Raw genomic sequence first — 27,679 nt, 5'->3', positions numbered from 1 at the left:
AAGAGCTAACATTTATTTCACAAACAAGTCAACCAGACAAACAAAATATACAAAAAGAGGGAGCGGAAGACAAGATGGGGAGAGAAGGGGAAGCACACAACCACAACATTTGAGAGCAGGGAGAAGTGTGGGAGGGAGAGGGCTTGGGGGGAGGAGGCATTGGAAGGGGGGGGGGGGAGAGGTATAAAACACAAGGGGACCGAAATTAGCGGGGGTAGAAAATATCAAGGTTTTGGATGGGGGAGGATAAGAGATGGTGGTGAACAGCTGTTTTACAGACCTGGAGGGTGGAGTGGGATTGAAGAGAGTGAGGGAGTTTGTTCCAGAGGCGGGAGAAAAGAGGCATGAAGGAGTGAAGGTGAGCAGAAAGTCTTGATTTTGGCAGTTGAACCATAAGAGGGTTGCAGGCAGATCTTGTGCGACCTGTAGGAATATTTGGGGGACAGAGCCAGAGAGAACTGGGGGGGGGGGGGGCAAGGCCAGAGAGGAGTCGGTAGAAGATGGAAAGACCACCAACCTGCCTGCGGTGAGTGAGTGAAAGGCCCTTGGAGTTAGCTTCATCGCGGAGATTCCAATGATTCTGAACGCTTTGGCTTCAACAGCGTGAAGACGAGCTAGGTGTGAGGCAGGAGCACCAGACCAGAGGGGAGAGCAGTATTCCATAGAGCTGCGGATGAAAGCCTTGTATGTGGTGAGGAGCTCAGGTGTGCCAAGGAAGGACTTCGCACGACAGAGGATGCCCAGTCGGCGACTGGCTTTGGAGGCCAGATTTGAAATGTGGTTTTCCAGGAAAGATCATGGCAGATAGTGAGACCCAAAAGCTTGAGTGACAGAACTTCTTGGAGAAGATTATTCAGAAAGTGGATGGGAGGATTGTCCAGTCGGTCTTTTCGGAGAGACATCGTAAGAGTGTGAGATTTATCAGGATTGAAAGACATGTTCCATTTGTTTGCCCAGTCTGTGATTTTGTCCAGGTCTGCAGAGATTGAGGAGGCTGCAGACTGACGATCTGAGGGATGAGGAATGGAGCGACAGAGAGTAGAGTCGTCAGCAAAGAGATAGAGAGGATTTTCAAGAGAGTCAGAGAGATCATTGATGAAGACCAGAAAAAGCACAGGGCCCAGAACACTGCTTTGGGGAACTCCAGCCTGAACAGAAAGAGGAGATGAGAGAAACCCATTCAGGGCCACACGTTGACTACGACCAGAGAGGAAGTCCGCCAGCCATGCGTGGAGATTTCCATGGATACCAAAGGAGGAGAGTTTGGTGAGCAGAGCAGGGTGCCAGACTGTATTGAAGGCACGTGAAATGTCAAGGGAGACAGCTCTAATTTCCTGTTTGGCATTGAGGACCTCCATCCATTGTTGAGAAAGCAGAAGAAGCAGCATGTCCAGAGTAGTGACCAGGTCTGAAACCAAATTGATGATCAGAGATCAAGCCATTGGAGAAGAGGAACGATTTCATATCCAAAGCAATGATGGATTCCATGACTTTGCTGATAACTGGGAGAAGGCTGATTGGTCTGTAGTTGCTAGGATCTGTTTTTGCACCTTTTTGTGCAAAGCGGTGATGTTGGCTGATTTCCAAGCAGATGGCAGATGATCTTGAGCAAAAGAGAGGGTGAAGAGAACAGAAAGAGGGAGTGAAAGAGCGGAAGAACATGATTTTAGGAACCGTTGGCTGATGCCGTCAGGACCAGTTGCAGAATCAGAGTCGAGGGTTGACAGAAACTTTTCCACCTTGTCAGGAGGAAAGTACACAGAGTCCAGGAGCAGCTGGGTACGACTGGGTACGGTGGGTACAGAGAGGGATGGGTTTGGGACACAAGATTTAGAGGCAAACACAGAGTTGAGGCATTCAGCTTTTTCACGTGCGGAGTCAGCCGTTAAGCCGTTTGAGGTGAGGGAGGGGATGGAGGGGGAACAAACACCAGAAACAGATTTGACCAGACGCCACCAGGATTTGGACGAGGGAGACAGATAACAGAGTTCGGTCTTGAGAACGGTGAGATATTGTTTCCTGGCTCTCCTGAGGGTGGACACACAGTTGTTTCGGGCTTTGTGAAAGGAAATGAGATTTCCTTCCATTGTTTGCTTTCCAGGAGACGAAAGCAAGTTGTTTCAGGGCAACAGCCTCACCACAAGATTCCGTGTACCATGGATGGGAGGAAGGGTATGACAACTGAAGACGAGATGGGATTAATCTGTGCATGAGAGAGAGCAATTTACTTTGAAAGAATTCCCAGGATGAGTTGATGTCAGAGGAAGTAGAGATGGGAGACCAGTCCAGATGATTGATGGCTGCTTGTAGACCGTGCCAGTTGGCCTGAGTGAAATGCCAGACTCGTCGATGCTGAGGAGGCTCTCTGAGAATGGTCAGAGAGATGTCCACTTTGACAAGCACATGATCAGATGAGCCGATTGGAGCAGAAGAAGAGCAGCAGACATTTCAGGGAAGTTAGTCATAACCAAATCCAGAAGAGAAGATGCTCCGTTGACTGAGATCCGGGTCGGGAAATTGACAGATTGTGTCAGTCTCAGTGAGTCGCAGAAGTCCTTTGCTGAAGAACCATGGCTGGTGAGAGAGGTACCCACACCCAGCCAACTGGCATGGTGACAAATGAAATCACCACATATGAGGAAGAGAGAGTTGGGATGGGTAGATAGAAGTTGGGCCATATTATCAGACAGCGAGATGTAGATGGAGTCATCACTGTTTGGTGGACGGTACAACACACATCTGAACAAAAGGTGGGAGCGAAGGGGAAGCCATAGCCAAAGGTATTCCTGGGGGTGAGGTGGAGAGAGGGCAGTGCAGGGCGAGTGAGGAAGAGAGTTTTTTATAAAGATAGCAATCCCACCTCCAGGACGAGGCTCAGGTCTATCATACCGGAGGAGGGAGTAACCTGGGAGAGATACCAAGGCATCAGAGACATCATGAAGGAGGAAAGTTTCTGTTAAGCAGATCACATCTAGTTTGTCAGAAGCAACCTGTATGGAGAGATCAGTCAAGTTTGAGCGAAGGCCCCGGATGTTTGAGGTCCATACCGTTAATGAAGAGGAAGGGGGAGCATCGGTTACAGAACGGGGGGGGGGGGGTAGGGTAAGATGTGGAAGAGGAGGAAGAGGTAGGGAGTGCTGTTGAAGGTGTGTCAGAGATTTCAGAGATTTCAGAATAGCTTGGAGAAAGGGAAGAATGTGGCAGACAAAAGGTTTGATGGAGATTGGGTGAGGCACAATGAGGTGTTACTTGAGGAGGGGGAAGAGCGAGGCAGAAGGTTGGGGGAGATGAAGGTGAAAGTTGGAAGGGGGAAGAAGCAGGGAGGATGCTTTGAGGAGGAGGGGTGAGAGGGGAGTCTAGGAGGGGAGGAGTGAGGGAGAGTCTCAGAGGGGAGGGGTGTGGGGGGAGTTTAGGAGGGAGGGGAGGGAAGGGGCAAGGGGGGAGATTTGAAAGGGATGGGTGATGGGGAGGATTTGGAGGGGAGGGCTGATGGGGAAGTTTTGGAGGGGTGGGGGGATGGGGAAGTTTTGGAGGGAAGGGGGGATGGGGAAGATTTGGAGGGGAGGGGTGAGATTGGATTTTGAAAAGTGTATGATTCATGGGAAACGAACATTTTTTGCAAAATGAGTTTGAGACCTTCGAGTCAAAAATACGTTTGAGGACGCTGAAGGAGGGGTGGAGTTCTGGATAGTTTAGGGAATGTAGAAAAGAGGAACTGTAAGAGATGGTATTATATATATTTTTTGGAATGAATAGATTTGGTGAGCAAGACGAAAGCATCCTTTTGTAGGAGAAGAAGAAAAAGGTGTTATAATATATGAGAGAAAATAGTTGTTCAGGGGAGAGATTATACATTTCTAGCCACGTGATCGCATGATCGCGAACAACGTGAACGAAGAACGAACGAACAAATAAGAACAACAAATAAACGAATAAGACCTGAGAAGGAAATATTTTTTTGGGTTTTTTTTTTTTGAGTAGAGATATTAAACAAGGAGGTATGGGGTGAACGACTGGGACGAAACATAGAACGAAAATAATTGCAGCGCATTCGACGAACCGCTGAGAGAAAAACAAAACCACAAGGTCGGAGACGGTACGGTAGCCTAAGCCTACGAGTACTAGGCCTCAGAATACTCGATACGCATTAACCGACGATTGTGTATACATGTACGAAAAATTTGCACCGAAAATTTTCCTAAAGATACGCTATAGGTACACACACCGAAAGATAGATACAGTCTCGACAAAAACACAATTGTGAAAGGTTACTTAGCTTCGAAAGCGTGAGCGCATGGAACAGCTTCGAAAAGACGTGACCTCGCGAGATCTCGTGATTTAATTCGAGATTTAATTCGATTTAATTTAATTCAAACTTAGTACAGGTATGTGTAATGTAAAGATTAAATGATTAGTATTTGGGGTCAAGAGGTCAAAGGTCAAAGTCTGTAATAGGTCTATAATTCGAGAATGGCTGAAGTGATCTAATTCAAACTTGGTACAGGTATGTATAATGATGTAAAGATTAACTGATTAGATTTTGGGGATCCCGAAGTCAAAGGTCAAACGTCAGAGGTCATGTCAGTTAAAAATGTGAGAACTTGTGAACAGCTGAAGGGATTTGAAATAAAACTTGGTACATGTATGTATAATGATGTAAATATGAACTGATTACATTTTGGGGTCAATCGGTCAAAGGTTAGAGGTCATGTCAGGTAAAATGTGCTAACTTGGGCATAGATGAATGGATTTAAATCAAACTTGATATAAGTATTATAATGATGTAATAATGTGGGCGGAGGCATATCAGTCGACGTTGTGACGTTGAATAGTGGCATTCTAGTTTTTAATAGGTATGTGATAAACCACACCTGTACAAAAGCAGCGGCCTCCAGCTTCTGGAGTGCTGTGTCCACTACGGATGTTCCATGACGTAGATACTCCATCTGCTGCTGCAGTTTCTCTCTCTGCTTCCCAAGAAGAGAAAACTTCTCCATTTTCCTCTTGTTGATTTGACTCTTCATCAGATCCACAGATTCATTCACAAATTGGCACACCAACCTTCGCTTCTCCTCCAGCCTGTCATCAGCACCTATGCTTGAGTTCTGGGAGGAATCATTGTTCGAATTATTCAAAAATCAAGAATAAATTTTCAGATAAAATGTAGAAACTAACAAAAGGTACAATGGATTATGGCTGGATAGGATCAGATCACTGGTACCAGGAGTGGGTTTTGAAGGTAAAATTAAGTGGGCACTCTTATCTACAAATTTTACCGAGTTCAGGAATACATATGGAGTCCACAATTACAACCTCCAACAAGTCAAAATTAACATTTATGGATTTCAATATATTTCTTTTTAAAACTGATGCACATGGAGGAGCAAAGTGAAACTAGAAATTATAATTCAAAGCAAATGTATTGATGAATACATCTCTGTCCATGTTAGATGAAAACCCACTGTTACGTTTCATTAAATGGTTTAAGGGGGAAAAAGAAGAATAATAAGAAGATAGAGACAAGAGGGGAGGAAACACCATAACCTGAAATGAAGAAGGTTGGAATCAGTCCGATTAATGGTGCAATAAAATATCATGGATTGGGATGAAAAGATCATGGGATGGACGACCAATTCCAATCCATGGGGAGGGAGATATAGTGAGAAGAGGGCGAGAGGGCGAGAGAGAGAGAGAGAGAGAGAGAGAGAGAGAGAGAGAGAGAGAGAGGAGAGAGGAGAGAGGAGAGAGGGGAGAGAGAGAGAGAGAGAGAGAGAGAGAGAGATGCATTTGCAAACCGTTTATTTGATCCACAAAAAAAAAACAGTTTGAAAAGATGTAACAATTCCAGAGACAGTAAAAAATCAAAACCTTTCCATAAATCATTACAAGGTGATCACCAATTCCGAAATACCCACAAAACACAAAACATTACTGCAGCACCATTTTTTCTCAAAAGGTTTAACATTCTCCGTACTTAGGTAATAGTCAAATTCTAGCTGACGTTTTGCTGCAACAAACCCTTTAAAAATAGGCATGACATCAGACCTCTGACCATTGTCAACTTAAATTTTCCTCGATTTATATATGCCATATTCCGCAATAGCGAAATACCTCGAAGCTTCCCTCGCCCCGTCGGTGTTTTGAAAACTTAAGTTCTTCCTTTCACTGTATTGCTTCTTTCTTTGATTTTATTTTCACCCCCGACCTCCCCGGAACATCTTTCCCTTTGTCTAAAGTTTTAAATTAAAAAAAATGATTTATTTTCTTTCAAATTTTTTTTTTTCTTAGATACAACATCGAGGCTCGTGGAAGAGCTAACTATAATCACAAAAAACAAACGGACACATAAAACATATAATAAAGGGAGTGGGAGACAATATGGGGAGAGAGAGGTAAGCACACAAGTACAACGGTAGAGAACAGGGACATCGGGAGATCTGTGGGAGGGAGAGGGCTTGGGGGAGGAGGCATGGGAAGGGGGAGGGGTGGGGGTGGGAGAGGTATAAAACACATGGACACTGCTAGGACTTCCAGGAAAGAATTCTGTATTTCAAAAAAGTGGATCTGGGGTGATTAACGAGGGTAAAAAAAGATCAACGTTTTGGATGGGGGCAGGAAAGAGATGGTGGTGAACAGATGTTTTAAAGACCTGGAGTGAGGAGTGGGATTGAAGAGAGTGAGGGAGTATTGTTCCAGAGGTGGGAGAAAAGAGGAATGAAAGAGTGAAGGTGAGCAGAGAGTCTTGATTTTCGAAATTTCACCAGAAGAGGGTTGCTGGCAGATCTTGTGCGACCTGTATGAATATTTGGGGGACAGAGCACAGACAGAGCTGGGGGAGCTAGGCAGGAGTGGAGTCGGGAGAAGACAGAAAGACCACCAACCTGCCTGCAGTGTCAGAGAGAAAGGCCCTCAGAATCACCTTCATCGTGGGAGATTCTTCATCTTCACTCTCTGCGGACCTGGACAAAATCACAAACTGGTCAAACAAGTGGAACATGTCTTTCAATCCTGACAAATGTCACACTGTGGCGGGCACAAGGGCAATAATTCCGCGCACCAGTGGGTGGCGCGAGCGCCCAGGCGGGGATCGAAGGCACATGCCCCGCCCTTCGACCGATCGGCCACGCCCGGGGACTAGGCGTGGCCTCGGCACATATATGCGGGCTCTAAGCTCGAGCCCGCACAGTGCTGCAGTACGAGCTTTGGAATAAAGACTCTTTGTTATAACAAACGCGTTGTGGCCTACCTCTCTGGCAAGCGAGTCGTGTGTGCGCAGCATCACACTTCGCTGGTGACCCCGATTGGTTCAGCCGTTACTGACCACCGAACGCGCCATGGCCACCAACGCCATCACAGTCAAACTCCCAGAGTTTTGGGAAGCACAGGCCGACGTTTGGTTTGTGCAGGCCCAAGCTCAGTTTCAGCCCCGAGGCATAACGGCGGACGAGACCCGGTACTACCACGTGGTCGCCGCCCTCGGGCCCGGCACTGCCGCCCGAGTCGTGACCATCCTTCGGCGCCCGCCAGGCGACGGCAAGTACGAGGCGCTTAAACGTCTCCTTCTCGCCACGTTCGGGCTCACGGAGCTCGAATGGGCCGACCGCCTCCTGGACCTTCCCGAACTCGGCGACACACGACCATCCGTGTGGATGGATTTTATGCTGTCGCTGCTTGGAGACCAGCCCCCGGATTTCTTATTCCGGGCACTTTTCCTATGCCAGCTACCCGCACAGGTACGCCTCACGCTGGCCGGTTCCAAAATAAAGGAACCCCGCGCCCTGGTCATAGAGGCCGACAAGTTTTTCGCGGCCTGCGACACACGGTCGGGTTACGGTGCTGCCGTCGTGGATCCCGGGGCAGAGGCTACAGCGTCCCTCATGGCCGCTGCTGCGCCCTGCCCACCACCGCCGCCGCCATCACCACGGCCGCCGCGGCCACTGCCGCTGCAAACCTGGTGCTACTACCACGCCAGGTTCGGCCGCAAGGCTAAAACGTGTCGCCCGCCGAGCGTTTCGACAGGTCGGGAAACGACCGGGCCAGCGCTCATTAGCGGCCCTGAGCGTCGGCCATTCCGGCAGCCTCCTGTTCATTATGGACACCTTGTCCGGGCACTGTTTGCTTTGTGATACAGGAGCGCAGGTAAGCGTCCTCCCTGCCTCCATGTCCGACAAGCGAACCGCGGGCCGGGGCCCCGCTTTACTTGCCGCCAACGGTACACCCATCCGCACATTCGGGAAGCGTTGCCTCTCCCTGCGGTTCGGAGGGCAGCGCTTTCAATGGTCGTTCGTGACCGCCAGCATGCCAATGGCACTGCTTGGTGCGGACTTCCTATGTGTGAATGGGTTGTTGGTCGACGTGAAGTGCAGACGGCTCGTCCAGGCCGAAACCTTTAGCTCGCTCGCTTGTTCGCTGAGCGGCTTGAGCAGCTCACTGAGCGGCTCACCGAGCGGCTTGCCAAGCGGCTTGCTGGAAGGTTCCATCCCGGCGAGTTTAGTTTGCACGCTTCCGGCAGCGGACGAAATTCCCCCCGCCTCCTCGCCAGTTTCCCGGCCCTCACGTGGCCCACCTTCTCAGTGGTGGCCATTAAACACAGGGTGGAGCACCATATCCCCACGGTCGGCCCGCCGGTCTATGCCCGGGCATGCCGAATCGAGCCCACGAAGCTCGCCGTGGCGAAAGCGGCGTTCGCCACGCTGGAGCGGCTGGGGATCGCACGACGCTCCAACAGCGCTTGGGCTGCTCCTCTGCACATTGTGCCGAAGCCCGGTGGGGGATGGCGGCCATGCGGGGACTACTGCCGGCTCAATGATGCCACCACCCCCGACCGCTACCCGGTCCCACATATTCAGGACTTTTCCGCCCGGTTGGGAAACACGACCGTGTTTTCTAAGGTGGACCTCATCCGGGGCTACCACCAGGTCCCCGTCCAACCGGACGACATCCCGAAGACGGCCGTCATCACCCCTTTCGGCCTCTTCGAGTTCCTAAGAATGCCCTTCGGGTTGAAGAATGCGGCCCAGGCGTTCCAGCGGCTTATGGACAGCGTCTTGCGTGACTTACCTTTCCTGTTTGTCTACCTGGACGACATCCTAGTCGCGAGCGCGTCCCGGGAGGAGCACCTCCTCCACCTCCGCACGCTTTTCGAACACCTGGGCCAGCATGGCCTAATCATCAATCCCGCCAAGTGCCGTTTCGGCATCGCCACCATCGACTTCTTGGGGCACCGCATCACCAGGCACGGGGCCGTCCCTTTACCGGCCAAGGTAGAGGCGGTCAGGGATTTCCCGTGGCCCCGTACGATCAAGGGGCTCCAGGAGTTCCTGGGCATGGTAAATTTTTACCACCGCTTCGTGCCCCACGTCGCTCAGCTCCTCCGCCCCTTGCACATCCGGGGCAAGCCGGGCAAAGGTGACATCGCCTGGTCGGAGCCGATGGCCGTGGCATTTGCGGGCGCAAAGCTGGCCCTGGCCGACGCCACCATGCTGGCGCACCCGGCGCCGGATGCACCAATCGCCCTCACCACCGACGCGTCGGACTACGCGGTGGGCGCGGTGCACGAGCAATGTGTGCGTGGTGCTTGGCAACCGCTGGCGTTTTTTAGCCGGCAGCTTCGCCCGCACGAACGCTGCTATAGCACCTTCGACCCTGAGCTGCTCGGGCTCCACCTGGCGGTCCGACACTTCCGCCATCTGCTGGACGGCCGCCCGTTCACGGCTTTTGTCGACCACAAGCCCCTGGTGTTCGCGATGGCCAAGGTCGCCGAGCCATGGTCAGCACGGCAGCAGCGTCACCTCTCTGCCGTGTCCGAGTACACGACGGACATCCGTCACATGGCGGGTAAGGAGAACCCGCTGGTGGATTGCCTTTCCCGGTCCGTCGTGCATGCGGTCCACCTCGGGGTCGACTATGCCCGGATGGCGGAGGACCAGACCACCGACCCCGGCGTCCAGGCCTTGCGGACCGCCGTCACGGGCCTCCGCGTCACCGAGGTGCCATTCGACGCCGCGGGCGCGGCCCTCCTATGCGACGTCTCCCTCGGCCGGCCTCGCCCCATCGTGCCGGCTGGCTGGCGGCACCCCGTTTTCGACGCCATCCACGGCCTGTCCCACCCGGGCACAAAGGCATCCCAGAAGCTCGTCGTGGCGAAGTTCGTCTGGCATGGCCTCCGGAAGGACGTCAGCGACTGGGCCAGGATGTGCCTCGCATGCCAGTGCGCAAAGGTCCACCGCCACACCCAGGCCCTGTTGGCCCCATTTGCGGTGCCCGAGCGTCGGTTCGACCACGTGCACGTCGACTTGGTGGGACCTCTGCCCCCCTCGCGGGGGTTCACCCACCTCCTCACCATGGTCGACCGCACCACACGGTGGCCATAGGCCGTCCCATTGGCGGCGACGTCTGCATCTGCGGCAAGCCTTTATCGCCAATTGGGTTGCCCGGTTCGGTGCCCCCTCGGACATCTCGTCCGACCGCGGCCCCCAGTTCACCTCGGAGCTCTGGGCCGCGGTGGCGCAAGGGCTCGGGGTGAAACTACACCGCACCACGGCCTACCACCCTCAGGCCAATGGCCTGTGCGAGTGCTTTCATCGCTCAATGAAGGCCGCGCTCTGGGCCAGCCTCCGCGATGGCGGCTGGGTCGACAGACTTCCCTGGGTCCTGCTGGGCCTCAGGACGGCGCCCAACGAAGACCTGCGCGCGTCCTCGGTGGAGCTGGTCTTCGGGCAACCACTGCGGGTACAGGGTGAATTTATCCCCGACTCCACGGCTCCTTGGTCCGCGGCGCAACAGCGCTCCGCCCTTCAGGAGATCGCCCGGAGGTTCGCCCCGGTGCCAATGGCACACCACGGTTGCCCGCCTTCCCACGTCGCCCGGAGCTTCACACGGCAAAGTACGTCTTCATCCGGCACGACGCCCACCGGGCACCGCTACGGCCCCCGTACGATGGGTCCTTCCACGTGCTGGAGACCGGGGACAAATTTTTCACCATTGACATCGGCGGTGCCCCGGATCGCATTTCCATGGACCGCCTCAAGCTGGCCCACCTCGATCCGGACCACCCCCCGCCAGCAGCTCTGCCTCCGTGTAAAGGCCGCCCCCCGGCAGTCGGACCCCCGGCACCCCCCAGCCCCGCCGGCCCGCTACCCCCCAGCCCTGCACCCATCACCAGGGGGAGTTTCGGCCGGTCATCCGGCTTCCCCGCAAACTCACCCTGCAGGTGCGCAGGAATTCTGGGGGGGGGCGCGTGTGGCGGGCACAAGGGGCAATAATTCCATGCACCAGTGGGTGGCGCGAGCGCCCAGGCGGGGATCGAAGGCACATGCCCCGCCCTTTGACCGATCGGCCATGCCCGGGGACTAGGCATCGCCTCGGCACATATATGCGGGCTCTAAGCTCGAGGCCGCACAGTGCTGCAGTACGAGCTTTGGAATAAAGACTCTTTGTTATAACAAACGCGTTGTTGCCTACCTCTCTGGCAAGCGAGTCCTGTGTGTGCGCAGCATCACACTTCAACACTCTCACTTTGTCTCTCCGAAAAGACCAACTGGACAACCCTCCCATCTATTTTCTCAACAATCCTCTCCAAGAAGTTCTGTCCCTCAAGCTTTTGGGTCTCACTATCTGCCATGATCTTTCCTGGGAACACCACATTTCCAAGCTGGCCTCCAAAGCCAGTCGCCGACTGGGCATCCTCCGTCGTGCGAAGTCTTTTATCGCTCCGGTCAAAACGTAATCTCTCCCTCGCTACCACTACAATGCTTCACTCTTCACCTATCAGCAGGTTCCTTCTTACCCCCAGGTTCCCTTACATCTTACCCTGCCTCCTTTGGTTAGTCGACTCCCATCCAATAGCGAGTTGCCTCCTGCTTTGTCCTTAGACAATCACAGTTCCCCATGCATGTTTTCAGCCTGCCTGCACAATGTGTGCTTTCCAAGGTGGTGTAATGGTTGACAAAGCTTCCTTCTCGGCTTCCGGTGGTTTATATTGTTGGTAGTAATTAATTAGTGTGCTAATGGCGATGGATTCCTAACTAGTGTCTGCATGTGGTGCCAAAAAGGATAATGGGATAAATCACAAGGTTTAACGAACAGGGGAGTTAACATAATCCCTACACTAGTTATCACGAGGGTTATCCTCATATGACCACGGAGACACACTTACCCGATATTCGGCTAAACAGGTCCCTGACTTATGTGCATCGAAGTGGTTCTTTCTACGCACGATCATCGGAGCACCTACCTATGCAGATCTACCTGAATCTATATATCACTACCCCAAAATTCATAACACAGCCCCCCACCTCTAACCCCCCCCCCCCTCTGGAACCGTAGCTCCTGCAAGGTTCACCGCAGGCGCTGCCCTCCCAGTCTTAACACTTACTGTCTCACACTTACTTAGCCTGTGAAATAAATCAGGAGGGCTGTGTGAAGTGAGCCGTTGCTACCTACCTACTCTCCTTAATGTGCTACCCCGTTAAGTAACAATCGCATTTCAAATATTTACACAATTATGATTGGTTGTTCCTGCGGAGGAAGGAAACAAATAACACGCAAACATAACTTAACCACAAAACTGAACCAATCAAACTTGCAAGAATTTCAAAAACATTTGTACAACCACAGTCAACAGACCGCATCACCCGGTGGAAGCCACAAGACTCATCGTTACCTGCAGGGCCATCCCAATGCACCCCAAATTTCCACGGGCCCTGTCCTGGTGTTACAGGTGTGACATGTCTTTTTTATAGACAGTGATTATATTTACAAAGGTGCACAAAGAGCTAATAATAATAAATAATAACTAATAAATAAAAAAGCAAAAAACTAATGATAGAATATACACCCGAACCTAGGTATCGCCTGATGCTTAGGGTGCGGTGAGAAGGTAAGGTTTGGGGGAAGGGAGAAATTATTTTCTCACACATGATCATGGGTAGGCCGACACCGAAAACGGAAAAACTTGTGGCAAGAACATATTGACAAAGTCGGTGGTTTAGAAACACATACAAACATGCATACTGTCACGTTCCTGGTGATTACAATCTTCCAAGGAAACGGATTTCCGAACGGGCTTTAACTCTGAGGCGTTCAGTCAAAACATAGCGGAGAATACGTGTGGGGGGAGAGACCAAAGAGCGCTTACCTTCACGGATCCCACTGGCAGTCTTCACACCTGGATAAATTAACTCGAACAACACGAAAGTAAACTGTACAAAAATGCCGGTTATATTAAAGAAATGCCGGCAACAAAATAAAACACGGCCAAATAAAACTATATTCCTAAATTGGAGCGCTCCCGCACAGACCCAAATACAGACAAAAGGATATAATAACTGCAAATAAATGCGTGTTATTTAGTGGGCACTTAGCTCAAATCGGTTGGTGCATCTCGTCAGGAATTGCAAAGATCATCTGAGGCCTTGGCAGGAGATGCACGTTCGTTGGCACACAGCACGTGGGCGGGAAAAACCAGGCCTCCGTATACACAGTTCGCTCTTCCAGCCGCGCTTATTTCGTCGTCCTCGCGCGGGAAACCACACTCTCTGTCCGCGGCTCTTTCTCCTCACGACTACTAGCAAGATCTTGGAACATGGCCATTCGCGATGAAGCTTCCTTGCGCAAGAGCAATAGCGACCGTTCACCACCAGTTCAAAAACGAGAAGGACCAAGAGGTCGTCGATGCTGAGAGAGAGAAAATGCTGATGCCGGGAGAGATAAAATGTCGGCACATGCCCGTTCGCCAACAAAGTCCAGAAGGAGAAGAAACGAGAAGTGTGTCGGCACACGACCGTCCACCACCAGACCCAAACCGAGAAGGGAAAAATGTCCACCGCTTCAACTATTTTGTACGCACGGCTCTGACGTTATCCATGCCTGCTTCACCAATCCTATAGTCCCTTCTTACCAGTCCTCTGTGCCAATCAAATCCCTGACCAATCACTGCTCTTCGTGGCGTGGCTCATGGCGCCTGTCCTGTGTGTTCACCAAGTCGGTGTTATCCACGGTAATGCTTCATGCCTGGTTTCCGGTTGGTTTTTTAAATTAGTGTATTTAATAGGCGATTTCTGTCTGTGTGTCTAGTGCGATGTCATAAGGAACAGAGGAATAAATTACAGAGGGAATTACAAACAGGGAATCAATTACCAATACTCCCTTGCTAATTAACAAGCCCCACCCCTCTGATGGGGACGAAGATACAAGCTTAGCTGACATCCGGTCTACACAAATTCCCTACTGATGATACATCGAGGTTTCTTCTTCTTCACGACATTCGGAGCACACTACCTATGCAATCTACCTGGACTAAGGTATCCCTACCCCCCACAAACGTAACAATTCGTATGTACATACCATTGTCGGATTGTTACTTGCGAAAATCGAAGATTTATTGGTTGATCTTGTGTGTTATTCTGTCTGTCTGTATATCTGTTTGTCTGTATTTCTGTCTGTTTGTCAGTCGCCTACAAGTCACAATTTTCAACCAAACTTCACCAAATGGTAGAGTTGGTCATAAGCAAGAAGCCTATTGGTTTTGGGGTCAAAAGGTCAACAGGTCAACATAGGACAAAGGTCACCAACTTTGTCAAATTTCTAAAATCCTCAATTTTCATCCGATTGACTTGAAATTTTAAGAGGATTTGCATATATGGTCACTGAATTCAACCACCAAGTACTTTTGAGGTCAACATAGGCCAAAAGGTCACCATATGCCAAGTTTCTAAAATCCTAAAATTTAATCCAATTAATTTGAAATTTGAGAGGGATTTGCATGTCTGGTCACTGCATTCAACCACCAATTATTTTTGAGGTCTTCCTAGACCAACATCTTATTTTATGGATGCTATGCACGACATATTTCTTGTTTGTGTGTTTGTTTTTTATAAAATTAATTAATGGCTGCTTGCTTCATGTTGTTTTCAGAATTCGTAAGTTCACTTGCAATTTTTTTGTTATCGTACATCCCTTCACAAAACAACCATGACGTATTAGAAGAGAAACATAATGAAGTGAGTGAGCACCTCCCTCCAGTGAATTCCTCTTTTTAAACTGGGAAGGGGTTGGGGCATGACCCTTTCCAAGAATTTCCATTCCTTGGTGATCCGCACCTCAGTTTGCAATTCCTCTTCCCAAACCTGCTGTAGTTGGGATGCAACGCTCTGCATTGACTCTGATACACGATGATACTTTGCAGCCAAAACATCCTGCACAGAATAAAGAAACAGAGGTGAAGAATCGTGAACCTCGGCCGTTGATTCAAAAAGGAACATCCTGCACAAAATGTATATAAACTAACAAAGTACCCGACCAACGGGTGATTGTGTTCCAAGCATGCAACACATTCTTTGACACACACCTTTATTTGGGTGGTGTATTGGCAACTGACAGCTGCCTCAATCGATCGCAAAAAAATATCTCGGGTTACGTGCACAAAGCAAAAGTGACAAAAAGGTGACTCACTGCCCTGGAAAACGTGGGGACAGGAATACTGTACTGTAAAGGGTGGGGACTTGTACTACCCTCTCCGACCTCGTGGTCCAAGAGCTAGGGTACCTTTTGTGCAGCGTCTGAGGCCAAAAGGTTTGATCAACCTTTCTAAACCAAAATTTAATGCAGATTCCAAAAATCCATTTCTTATGTGCCGCAAATGTTGCGGTTTGGGTGAAAAATGCGTTTTTTGGTTGTTATTTTTCTATATTTTGGCGAAATCTGAAAATTATGCTTTAATTCTAGATATCAATTTTACTCTCTGGTATATGGTCATGTGAGGTATCAAAATAAAGCTACTGACCTGGAGATCACTCAAGAACACAAATAATATGAAATTAAAATATAGTTGTCATGTGTTCTTCTGGAGAATACCCCCATGTGGGTTGGATGGAACTCAAGAGTAACAAATGATTGCTTGCCTCAACAAGTCATAGGATACATGGACAACATCAGTCTTCCACAAACAATATTGGATGTAGTGGTGGAAACAATGAAAATTGCACAACAGGTGGCTGATGAATGTGGGGAGCCATATGCTTTGGTTCATTATGACCTGGCTGTTGCGAAGCCAGCTATACAAATTCGAGCTGAGGAATCACCAAAATATGATAATGTATTTGTTTGTTTTGGAGCTTTTCACATTCAGATGGCCTACTTTTCAGCAATGGGAGCCCTGTTGGCTGATTCAGGTGGACCACAGATAATGACAGACAGAGGTGGACTTGCTGGTGGGTCTCTTAATGGTTTGATTTCTGGTAGACACTATAATAGATGTAGAAGGCTCCACACAATTCTTGCTCTGGCTATTCACAAGCTTCATTTTAAACGTTTTCTGAGTGAACATGGGCCAGTTGGGCCATCTTCTCAGCCCTTAGTAGAAAGTCTGAAAACCTTGCATGACAACCCATCATCAGAAACTCTATCTTGTCTGGAACTTTCAAAGGAATGCATAGAATTCTTGCAGATGTATGAAGAATTTATGGAGAAGCATCGCTCAGGACAGCATGGTGCAACAGCTCAATACTGGATCATGTATCTAGATTTAGTTGAACTTCATCATCTATTCAGTCGTGAAACATGTACAAATGATCTTGACTTGTTCATCTTCTGCCTTGGAAAGATGTGTCCCATCTTCTTTGTCACCAACCTTCCCAATTATGCATGGTACATGACAAGATACCACCTGAATCTCCTCAACATAGACATCTCTCATCCTGGTGCACGTCAGATGTTGATGTCTGGAGGCTTGTCTATCAGACGCACCACCAAAACCTTCACAAGAACCCCAGTTGATTTGACTCTTGAGCAAACGGTTAATGCAGATGCTGCTTCACGCATGACTGGTATCTCAGCCTTCACTCAAAACATCGGTGCAAGAAGTCGGTGGATGATTACTCGGGCAATGAGGAGTGAAATTCTTGGGAACCTGTTTGACATGGCAGGACGAAGAAAGAATGAAGATTCAACACAGGAGCTTACAAATCATAGAGTTCTGCATGACAACAAAGATGGTGCCAAAATTATCAATGGCATTGAGAGCACACTGAATCCATTTGACGAGTCTGTTGAAGATCGTCACTTATACAATTTATAGATGTCAAGCTTGTAAGACATTGATATTCAGATTCTACATAAAATTATGATTTAGAAATGATTTAAAAACCATTTGGCCTCTGATTCCACATTAAAATGTACAATGTATTACAGCATGAAATTGATATTTTTGGAATTCAGAGCCACTCAAATGGCTGTTACCATGGCAACTATATTTTAATTTCATATTATTTGTGTTCTTAAGTGATCTCCAGGTCAGTAGCTTTATTTTGATACCTCACGTGACCATATACCAGAGAGTAAATTTGATATCTAGAATTAAAGCATAATTTTCAGATTTCGCCACAATATAGAAAAGTAACAACAAAAAACGCATTTTTCAACCAAACCGCAACATTTGCGGCACATAAGAAATTGATTTTTGGAATCTGCATTAAATTTTGGTTTCGAAAAGTTGATCAAACCTTTTGGCCTCAGACGCTGCAAGTTGTTAGATCTTCTGGAACAAATGGTGCATTTTTTTTTTTTTTAAGTGCATGGGTGCCAATATTTTTGGCCACGACTGCACATACTGTTACGGTTTTTAGAACCTTCACTAGTAAATTTTAGTAAATGTTTCCCTTATAAATGATCCCCTGTAAATATCCCCATCAATTGACTTTATTAAAGATCGCACCCTAGTTAGTCCATGTACAACACGTAGAGAACCATAGGACCTCTCTGTAGTTATTTCATTATTATGTGTTTCAGTTAAGGATCTGTTCCCAATAGTTGAATCTGTGTTGCATTAATCAAATAAGATAGGCCCCATTCCATCCATTTTGCTCTCTCCCTCTCCAAATTGTGGTACTTCGCTTGCCAGCAGCGTTCGCCGCCGTTTGCATTGGGCTGTTTGCTGGCAGCATGCCGCCATAAGCCATGCAGTTAAGCCGAGGAAGAAGGGGCGGAACCACAAGAACAAGGTGTGGCACATGAACTCGTCATCAGAGGTGGAGTCAGCGAGCCCTTGCCGGCCAACCAGCGCCGAGGTGAGCCAACCGGTAGGCGTGTCATCGGAGCCGGCGGCTTGATTTCTACACGGACAATAAAAGTGGCTGCGAGGTACTGCTTGAACAGATGAGTGAGAGGGATGAGTGCATCAAGAATTAAAGAGAGGAGAGCTGAGTGCGAAGGATCGTGAGGCAGAAGAGTGAGTCCGCTGACCTTACGCCATCTATTCACGTTGTCAGCCCGCGTGAAACGAATACGTGCAGCTGCCACCGGGTTTTGCCTCGAGCCCGGAGTGTGGACTGGAGCCAACCTCGATGCTGCGCACCGGCCCGGACCTTACTACCTTGTCACCTGCCTGGACCTTCTTCCCCTTCCAGCCATTCCTTCCTGCCAATCCCTATTCGTGTGAGTCTGTTCGTTTTGTCTGGGATATATTATATAAGACTGTTTTTAAGGCTGCCCTGCGTCCTGCGTCTTCTTCTTCTGTATATTACTTTCGTTTCTTCTTCTTTGGGTTTTCGTGTACATAATTAATAAATATCTGTTATTCCTTACTTTGGCTTCTTCTTTCCCCCGGTCGCGTTAGTCCCTTCTTCCCATTGAGTACCTGTGGCATGATTCGGCCAACTGCTTTATAGTCGGGTTTAGTCTCTTGCTAATGGCCCGAGTCGCAGCTCGCTTCGCTCAGCGCAATCCAATCATGCTGCGGCCTGGGTGGGAGTATTTCCTCGCTTACGGCCGGTGGTAGTACTTAGGTATTCAGACAAATTGGGCTTACAACCCTACTTACCATCGACCGGAAGTGACATCATACCCCCAGGACCGGTCGGACGGCCAGCTTAACAGGACAAGGGGATTAACCCCCCCTTGCTAACGGGAGTGCCATCCCCCGGATCCATAACAATACATACATACATACATACATAAATACATAATTATGACGGACAGACACTGTTCCTGATGGCATTGCCATAAAACGTTTTACGGCTTCACCGTAAAACTTTTTCTCAGCTGACTTGAAGGTAGATGGTTGGTGAGGCTTCCATGATTAAATCACCATACATTTATATAATTATATAATTATGTGAGAGGTAGATGAACTGAGATTATATGATGTTATCACATCACGTTGGTATGAAGGTAAAGATAGATATATTTTATAATTTAAATTTCTAGAAAATGTTCGAGACCCTAAAATGTCAAACTGCAAACATCAAACCATTTTGAGAATTTTCTCTGGCATTGAACCGTTTTCATGATGTAGTTTCTACAGGTGAATGATCAACAACAACATATAAATAATTCTAAAGAGGCACTCATTTCCAATTATATGGATAATTTATTTTTACTCTTTTACCACAAACTATAGCCAATTTTTACTGATTTACTCACCTTTAGTTCAGCATGAACAATCTCCACATCAACAACGTTGTGGTTCTCATGTTCTCCACCCGTGCACGCGACACACATCAAGCTCTCATCATCCTTACAGTACAGTAGGATTGCCTTTCCGTGCTCAATGCATCTTAGTTCCTCAATCGTCACTCCATGATCCACCAGTTTGTGCCCTTTTTGTTGATGAGGCTTCAGGTGTGGCTCACGGCAGAGAATCTCACAAGGTACACACCTCTTGGCTCCCTCTCGATTACAAAGCTCACAGTAACTCTTACTGCCCCCTGATTTCACTCCTTCCTTAACATTCACATCACCATGTTCTGTATCTCGGACGTCAACCACCTTTCTCTTTTTCAACTTCATATTTTCTATTAAGTTGGCAATGATCACATTCTTCTTGAGTTTTGTTTGAGGTGAAAAAATCTCACGGCAATTTGGACAAACACGGGCTGTGCCATATTCCCTGCTCTCCCAGGATTTCTCTATACACACACGACAAAACGAGTGGCCGCATGGCAAAGCAATGGGCTCCTTGTAGAGGTCAAAGCACACTGGGCATGTGAGTTCATCCAAACTATCTTCATCATCAGAATAATAAGAAGAAGAATGAGCCATCTCTTTGGGTTCAGAGAAGAATACGAAGAAGAGTTGAATTGAAACCTGCAAATGGAGATTGACAATTTAAAAACCTATAAAGTAATGAAAGAGCAAGTATATTGACACCAATAACAATTAGGGTTGAAATAATCATTCAGGGTATGAAATGAGACGACACACTACTAGTCAGGCAGCTTAGCAGCATATTTATCGAAAATGGGGAACGGCTTGACAAAGGCGCCATTTTTATTTTGGTGGTCCATTAGACCATATACAATAGATTTAGGACCGGAGGCAAGAAATATAGTGTTCTTCACCTTTTATTGGACAAAAACCAAGGACAAAAACCAATTATGTATATATTTTCAACAAGGAGCCTAACTTTTATTTCATTACATGCAGTGTTATTTGTAAAACTTACGCATGCCTGCAAAATAAATCTTACGCTTCCATGTAATAATAATTAGTAATATAATACCGAGTGTTTATACAAATGTGTTATACTTGTGACTCGCGCACCTCTCATATATCTAACATGTATGCAACTACAAGGATGTAATGACAATATAGCTTTAGAACAGACAACATGTTGTTCAAGGTAATTTGTCCAGCAATTTATGTATTTACGATTTTAGTCTAACTCCAATAGCTGATGATTTATTTGCATAAATGTATTGCTCGATATTATGCTGTGCGAGTCGTATTTGCGCAAAAGTCAAACACTGTATATGTCTTGCCTCCGGTCCTAATTCTATTGCATATGGTCCAATGAACCACTAAAATAATAAAATATGTCACCCACAGGGTGAACCATATCTTGCCAAAATGTGAAAATTCCGTTTTTTCGTCATGACGTCATCAAATGACGTCATAGCGTCAAACTGTTTACAGATCTGGGAAGCACTCATCAAGGGCATTCATATGAGGTATTACTCGATATGGTACCTACGATTTCAAAATTTGACCTTGGGGTCAATAATTTTCGACCTCCAGCGCTAACCATGAAGGTCAAGGCCGATCGCCACCAAAAACTAATCAGCTGAGCGCCGGACCATATACTAGATTCCCATGAAGTTTGGAGACGATCCGATCAAAGTTACTCAAAAAATTAGTGTTTCGTCGACCTCCATGATTGACCACAAAGTGACCTTGACCTTTGACCTTGACCTTCAAAATTTTGTGTGCTGAAGGGTATCTCTATAGGACTCTGATAGGCGAAGTTACAGGAGTTTCCAATAATAACTGTGGTCTACAGAGTGATCTAAACGTGAAAAAAAAATGATTAACCACAAACAAAAAAACAAACAAACATACAAGCTGACTAATACATCTTGCAAAAACTTCGTTTTGGCAAGATAAAAATGGTACTTTTGTAAAGTCGTTCCCCCAAAAATTGCTAGGCTGCCTAACTATACATAAGGAGCCAATCAGAAGGTGCATTCAAAACTCATCACAAACACAAGTAACAGAACAGTGTGCCAGGTTTCTGATGACATTGGCCTGGTTGCATAAAGCATCCTTAAGAAAAGATTTGAGGATTTACATAAATAGTTCCTCACGTTTCTTCTTAAGGGACATCTTGAATTTAACGATCATTGCATATTAGAATATTCCTTAAAACCTTACTTAAACTCAAGGGAACACTCTTCTTAAACACCAACCTCTGAATTTCCAAAAGGTGCACTTCATGGAAATTGGTCACAAACAGGACTCGTATCACCGAGCAAGACGTCGCAGACGCGTTTTCAGGGACCACCTCAACCCGCTTGACATATATGATGAAGAACACTTCTACCAAGCATTTTGGTTCGACAGGAGAGGGATCTAATAGATGACGGATCTGTTGCATGAAGATCACGACCATCCTACCCAGAGGACTCCCACCAAGTGAAGCGCAGTTTCTTCTCCAAGCACAGATTCCTGGGTGTGATCAGTGTGATCTACTGCATACACATCCGTATACAAGCACCGCATGGACACGAGGTAGACTACATCAACCGCAAAATATCTCACTCCAACAACATGCGGTGCATATGCGACCATGAGATGACGATTATTAACATGGTTGCCAAACACCCTGGAGCGATGCATGATTCTCAGATCTAGCAAGAGTCTTCTCTGCACCACCCAATTCAACAGTCACAGCATAATGGACTGATTCTCGGTGATAGTGGCTACCATGCCAATCATGTTGAATCCCCCAATCGCTCATCCCAATGATCGATAAGAAGAGTGGTACAATGGCGCCCACACGCGAACCAGGACAATCATAGAGAGGACATGCGGAGCCATAAAAAGGTTCAACTGCGTCCATGACAGATTATAGTCGGACCCCGCTATGCGCGGTTCCACTATTTGTTCTGCATATTCTGCAGAATACGCAGTTATGCCAATTCCCTTGTACGTTGTTCCCACTGTGATCATTCCTTTGTCCTGTATGGCAACGCACCATAGACATTAGTTAGGTCCATTAGTTACACCACACACACCTACTTAAATCCCCCCGCACCCCTCCCCCCCCCCCCCCCCCCACAATAACAATAAAAACTAACCGGAACTCAGATGATGCACTTGGGCTGACAACCCCGACTTGGAGACAAACATTGAGCAAGGCAGGCTGAGGCCACGCCCACCACCAGAGGGATTGGTCAACGGGTTTGATGGGGCAGATCACACCATTGGTGAAAGGAAGACACAAAGGCAGGACGAAGGCTGCCGATTGGCAAAGTAGGGAAGGACTGGTGATTGGCCATGGGAGGGGCAAGAAGCTTCCCTGGGATTGGTGGAAGGAAGGGAGCAAGAAGCGACACACTGAATGGTGACTGACCAATGGCATGAGAGAGAAGTGGCACGGCCATTGGTGGGGAATTGAGCCTGGGATGTTGGCCGGCAAGGATTGGCAGAGAGAGAGCGAGAGAGAGAGAGAGAGAGAGAGAGAGATTATGTCAAGGGGGGTTGATAAAAAGTGAAGGAGACCGACATTTTCTCTCTCTCGTCCCTGCTCGTTACAATAGACAGTGGTGCCTGTTCCTCGTTCGCTCTTGCCCTCACAATTCCTCTGCTCCGAACTCTTGCCCTCATGCCTTCCTTCACCCGCGACCCTCTCTCCTTTCTGATCCGAACATTGGGTGCATCGCAGTTCCGTGACGAATCCGGGAGGACATTGCATGGCTGAAGAAGCGGGTTGCATGCCCGCTCGCTTGCTTGGCGCGAGAGGCCTTATAGAGGCCTAGTGAATGGGGGTGCATCGGGGCCTTGTTCCCGCCAACCGGAGCCGCGTCGGACGACTGTGCTCGGAGCCTGACGGTCCCTGACACACTGCATACAGAGCTAAAGCCAGCACAAACACAAACACAACGGTTCTTTTAATATATATCTTCCTTTGTTTGTTGATACGCCAGGTGTGAGGGATCCTGATTTAGGACGTTTGTTTGCCGTCACGTTCTTGTTTCCGGGTTCCTTTTAATAAATCTTATTTTTGTGAGTTTAATTTCAGGATTGAAGACTGCTCAGATCGCGTCAGGTGAATCTCCCGCTTCTTCTTCCTCTCTCTTCCCCCCCCCCCTCCCTCCCCCCGCGCTTGCATAGTGAAATCCGCCATTGAATAATGCCTCCAAGTAAGCTCAATTGGTCATACGTGGGTGCTCCGTCTTAATAGAGCCATCCGCAGGACATTTCAAGATCCACATGACATAGAGCCATCTGTGTATTCCAAACATATCTGGTTCTGCATATTTGCGGTTGATAAAATGAGACCTTTTTCTGGATGAAAACATTGCGTATGATAACATAAACTTCTTGATAACATTGCTTACGGTGGGACACAGGAACATCAAGGTCTCTGGAGATGGACTTGTAGCCTTGGGATTGTCCAATGTCCATGCCTGGCTACAATCTTGTGTCTGACGTCCTCAGTCAATTCTCTGGTAATTTTTTCTTTTCTCCATGCCCATTGTGGTACACACCGTGACAAAACAGCAGAATGACTCCTTTTCTCTTTTCAAACTGTTTGAATGAGTGATTTTTATATTGCAGGCACCTGCCACTCACCACAGATGAGTTTGATTCCAAAGTAAAGGAGATTCACCTGCTTGAACTCTCATTATTTCTAACAACTTCTAAAAGGTGACAATAACATTGTCTGGGAGATTTTAGGATTTTTGTATGGAATAAACTAAGATTTAGTAATGCTTTTAAGCTTTTAAAAATTTGTTCCACTGCAAACCAAAGAAATACATATGTGGATACCAAAATATTTTTTAATTTCAACAATTTTCTGGAAGAAATGGTGCATTATTTGAAAAAAATGCAAGTGTGCCAATATTTTTTGACCAGGACTGTATAGCCTCCACCACCGAGGATGAATGGAGGTTATGTTTTCACCCCTGTCTGTTTGTTACTTGCAAAAATCGATGTTAGTCGTGTTCGTTATTCTGCCCGTTTCGTATCTCCCGTGATGAAGCTGATTCTGAGGGCCTTGCACTGTCTCACCGCAGGCAGGTAGGTGGTCTTTCTGTCTTCTTCGAACTCCTCTCCGGCCTTGCCCCTCCTGCTGTGTGTGCTCTGTCCACAAATATTCCTTCAGGACGCACAAGATCTGCCAGCAACCCTCTTCTGGTGAAACCGCCAAAATCAAGACTCTCCGCTCACCTTCACTCTTTTCATTCCTCTTTTTCCCACCTTTGGAACAAACACCCACACTGTCTTCAATCCCAATCCTCCCTACAGGTCTTCAAAACAGCTGTTCACCACAATCTCTTATCTTCCCCTATCCAAAACCTTGATCTTTTCTACCCCTGTTAATGCACCCCAAATCCATCTTTTCCAAATTCCGTTTTCTTTCCTGAAAGTCTTGTAGTGTCCATCATGTTTATCCCGTGTACCCCATGCCACAGAGCTCTCCCTTCCACAGATCTTCCGATGTCCTTGTCCTCTACTGTTGTCTCCCACTCCCTTTATCATGTTTTATGTGTGTTTTTTTTTGTTTATGTTGTTATGCGTCTTATGTGTTGGCTCTTATACAAGCCTCAACTTTGTATACAAAAAATTTTTTGTGTGTCTGAATGTCAATCACCTGCAGGTCAGAATTTTAAACCAATCTTCACGAAACTTCACGTAATGGTAAAGTTGGTCATAAGAAGCCAATTGATTTTGAGGGCAAAAGGTCAACATTGGCCAAAGGTCACCAACTTTGTCAAGTTTCTAAAATCATCAATTTTCATCCAATTGACTTGAAATTTGAAGAGGATTTGCATGCCAGGTCACTCAATTCAACTACAAATTATCTGAGGTGTAAAGGTCAAAATAGACATTTCTAAAATCATAAATTTTCATCCAATTGACTTGAAATTTGAAGAGGATTTGCATGCCAGGTCACTGAATTCAACTACAAATTATCTGAGGTGTAAGGGTCAAAATAGAAGACATTTCTAAAATCATCAATTTTCATCCAATTGACTTGAAATTTGAAGAGGATTTGCATGTCAGGTCAACTAATTCAACCAACACTTATTTTGAAGTCAACATAAGCCAAAAGGTCAACATAGGCCGAATTTCTAAAATCCCCAATTTTCATCCGATTGACTTGGAATTCTAAGAGGATTTACATATATGGTCACTGAATTCAACCACCCACTATATTTGAAGTCAACATAGGCCATAAGGTCAACATAGGCCAAGTTTTTTAAATCCTCAATTTTCACCCGATTGACTTGAAAATTGAACAGCATTTGCATATTGAATCACTAAATAGGGAAACTAACTATTTGAGGTCAAAAGGTCAAAGGTCAACTCAAAGTCAACCTTCCCAAATCATCATTTTTCATCTGAAAAACGTCACTTTTCTTCCTATTGACCCAAGCTTTCATCAAAATTGTCAATTTTAATCGTGATGAAATAGACAATTTGCTGTATCAATGGAATTTTTTTCCTTGGGGGTGAGGGGCGGATTTTGCAGGTAGCGTGCTCTGCATGACGTCTTCTTGTTACTTGCAAAATCGAAGATTTTTCAAGTGTATTGGTCGGTTGCGTCTGTGGTTCTGTCTGTCTGTCTGTCTGTCTGTTTGTTCCTTGATCACTCCGGTTTGTGTGTGTGTTTGTGTGTGTGTGTGTTTGTTTGTTTTTCTGTCCACTCACTTATACTTGACTACAGGTCACAATTTTAAACTGATTTTCACGAAACTTCACCAAATGGTAGGGTTTGTGGTCGCACAAAATCCTATATATTTTCGAGGTCAAAAGATCAAAAGGTCAACATAGGCCAAAGGTCAACCACTTTTTTCAAATTTCTAAAATCCTCAATTTTAATCCGATTGACAAGAAATTTAAATATGATTTACATATTGGCAAACTGAATTCAACCACCTACTATTTTTGAGATCAACGTAGGCCAAAAGGTCAAGATAGGCGAAAGGTCAACCACTTTTTTTGAATTTCTAAAATCCTCAATTTTCATCCAATTGACTTGAAATTGGAAAAGGATTTACAGATCAGATAACAAAATTCAACCACCAAAATTTTTTGAGATCAGCATAGGCCAAAAGGTCAACATAGGCCAAAGGTCAACCACTTTTTTCAAATTTCTAACATCCTAAATTTTCATCCGATTCACTTCAAATTTGAATGGGATTTACAAATCAGCGAACACAATTCAACCAACAACTATTTTTTAGATCAACATAGGTCAGAAGATCAAAATAGGCCAAAGGTCAACCACTTTTTTCCAACTTCTAAAATCCTCAATTTTCATCCGATTGACTTGAAATTTGAAAAGGATTTTCATATCAGCTTACTGAAACCAACTACCAACTATTTTTGAGGTCAGCATAGGCCAAAAGGTCAACATAGGCCAGATTTCTAAAATTGTCAATTTTAAACCGATTCACTTACATTTTGAAGACGATTTGCATATCAGGTCACTGAATTCTACCACAAATTATTTTTGAGGTCAAAAGGATGCTCTACTGAGTGCCATTCTACTTTGTTCTGTGTTTCCAAGTGTCACTCTGAGTGATTTTTCATTTGTGTTTTTGTCTGTCCATTCATTTATACTTGCCTACAGGTCACAATTTTAAACTGATCTTCACGAAACTTCACCAAATAGTAGAGTTCGTGGTCCGACAAAATTCTAAATGTATTTGAGGTCAAAAGATGAAAAGGTCAACATAGGCCATAGGTCAACCACTTTTTCACATTTCTAAAATCCTCAATTTTCATCCGATTGCCTTGAAATTTGAATAGGATTTTCATTTCAGCTAACTGGAATTGAACCACTAACTATTTTGCGATCAGCACAGGCCAAAAGGTCAACATAGGCCAAAGGTCAACCACTTTTTCAAATTTATAAAATCCTCAATTTTCATCCGATTGACTTGAAATTTGAAGAGGATTTACATATCGGCTAACTGAATTCAACCACCAACAATTTTTGAGATCAGCATAAGCCAAAAGGTCAACATAGGCCAAAGGTCAACAACAATTTCAAATATCGAAAATCCTCAATTTTAATCAGATTGACTTGAAATTTGAATAGGATTTTCATTTCAGCTAACTGAATTGAACCACTAACTATTTTGCGATCAGCAGGCGAAAAGGTCAACATAGGCCAAAGGTCAACCACTTTTTTCACATTTCTAAAATCCTTAATTTTCATCCGATTGAT

General features: G+C 46.5%; 1 protein-coding gene across 2 annotated transcripts in view; it reads right to left on the bottom strand.

Annotated features, from left to right (window-relative positions):
• The window catches only part of LOC144889562 (zinc-binding protein A33-like), a 97,249-nt gene that overhangs the window by 49,122 nt on the left and 20,448 nt on the right, over positions 1 to 27,679 (bottom strand). For both annotated transcript variants that reach the window (XM_078770266.1, XM_078770267.1), the window contains exons 2-4: positions 19,420 to 20,082; positions 15,102 to 15,197; positions 4,872 to 5,105 (exon numbers count right to left, since the gene is read on the bottom strand). In XM_078770266.1, the coding sequence (XP_078626392.1) occupies positions 4,872 to 5,105; positions 15,102 to 15,197; positions 19,420 to 20,037 (948 nt within the window). In that variant the 5' untranslated portion in view covers positions 20,038 to 20,082. The remainder of the gene's footprint in view (positions 1 to 4,871; positions 5,106 to 15,101; positions 15,198 to 19,419; positions 20,083 to 27,679) is intronic.

This window comes from Myxine glutinosa, chromosome 1 (assembly GCF_964187855.1).
Source record: "Myxine glutinosa chromosome 1, kmMyxGlut1.1, whole genome shotgun sequence".
Taxonomy (NCBI): Eukaryota; Metazoa; Chordata; class Myxini; order Myxiniformes; family Myxinidae; genus Myxine; species Myxine glutinosa.
The sequence above is the reverse complement of the archived record's forward strand: the minus strand, read 5'-3'. Positions and strand labels throughout refer to the sequence as shown.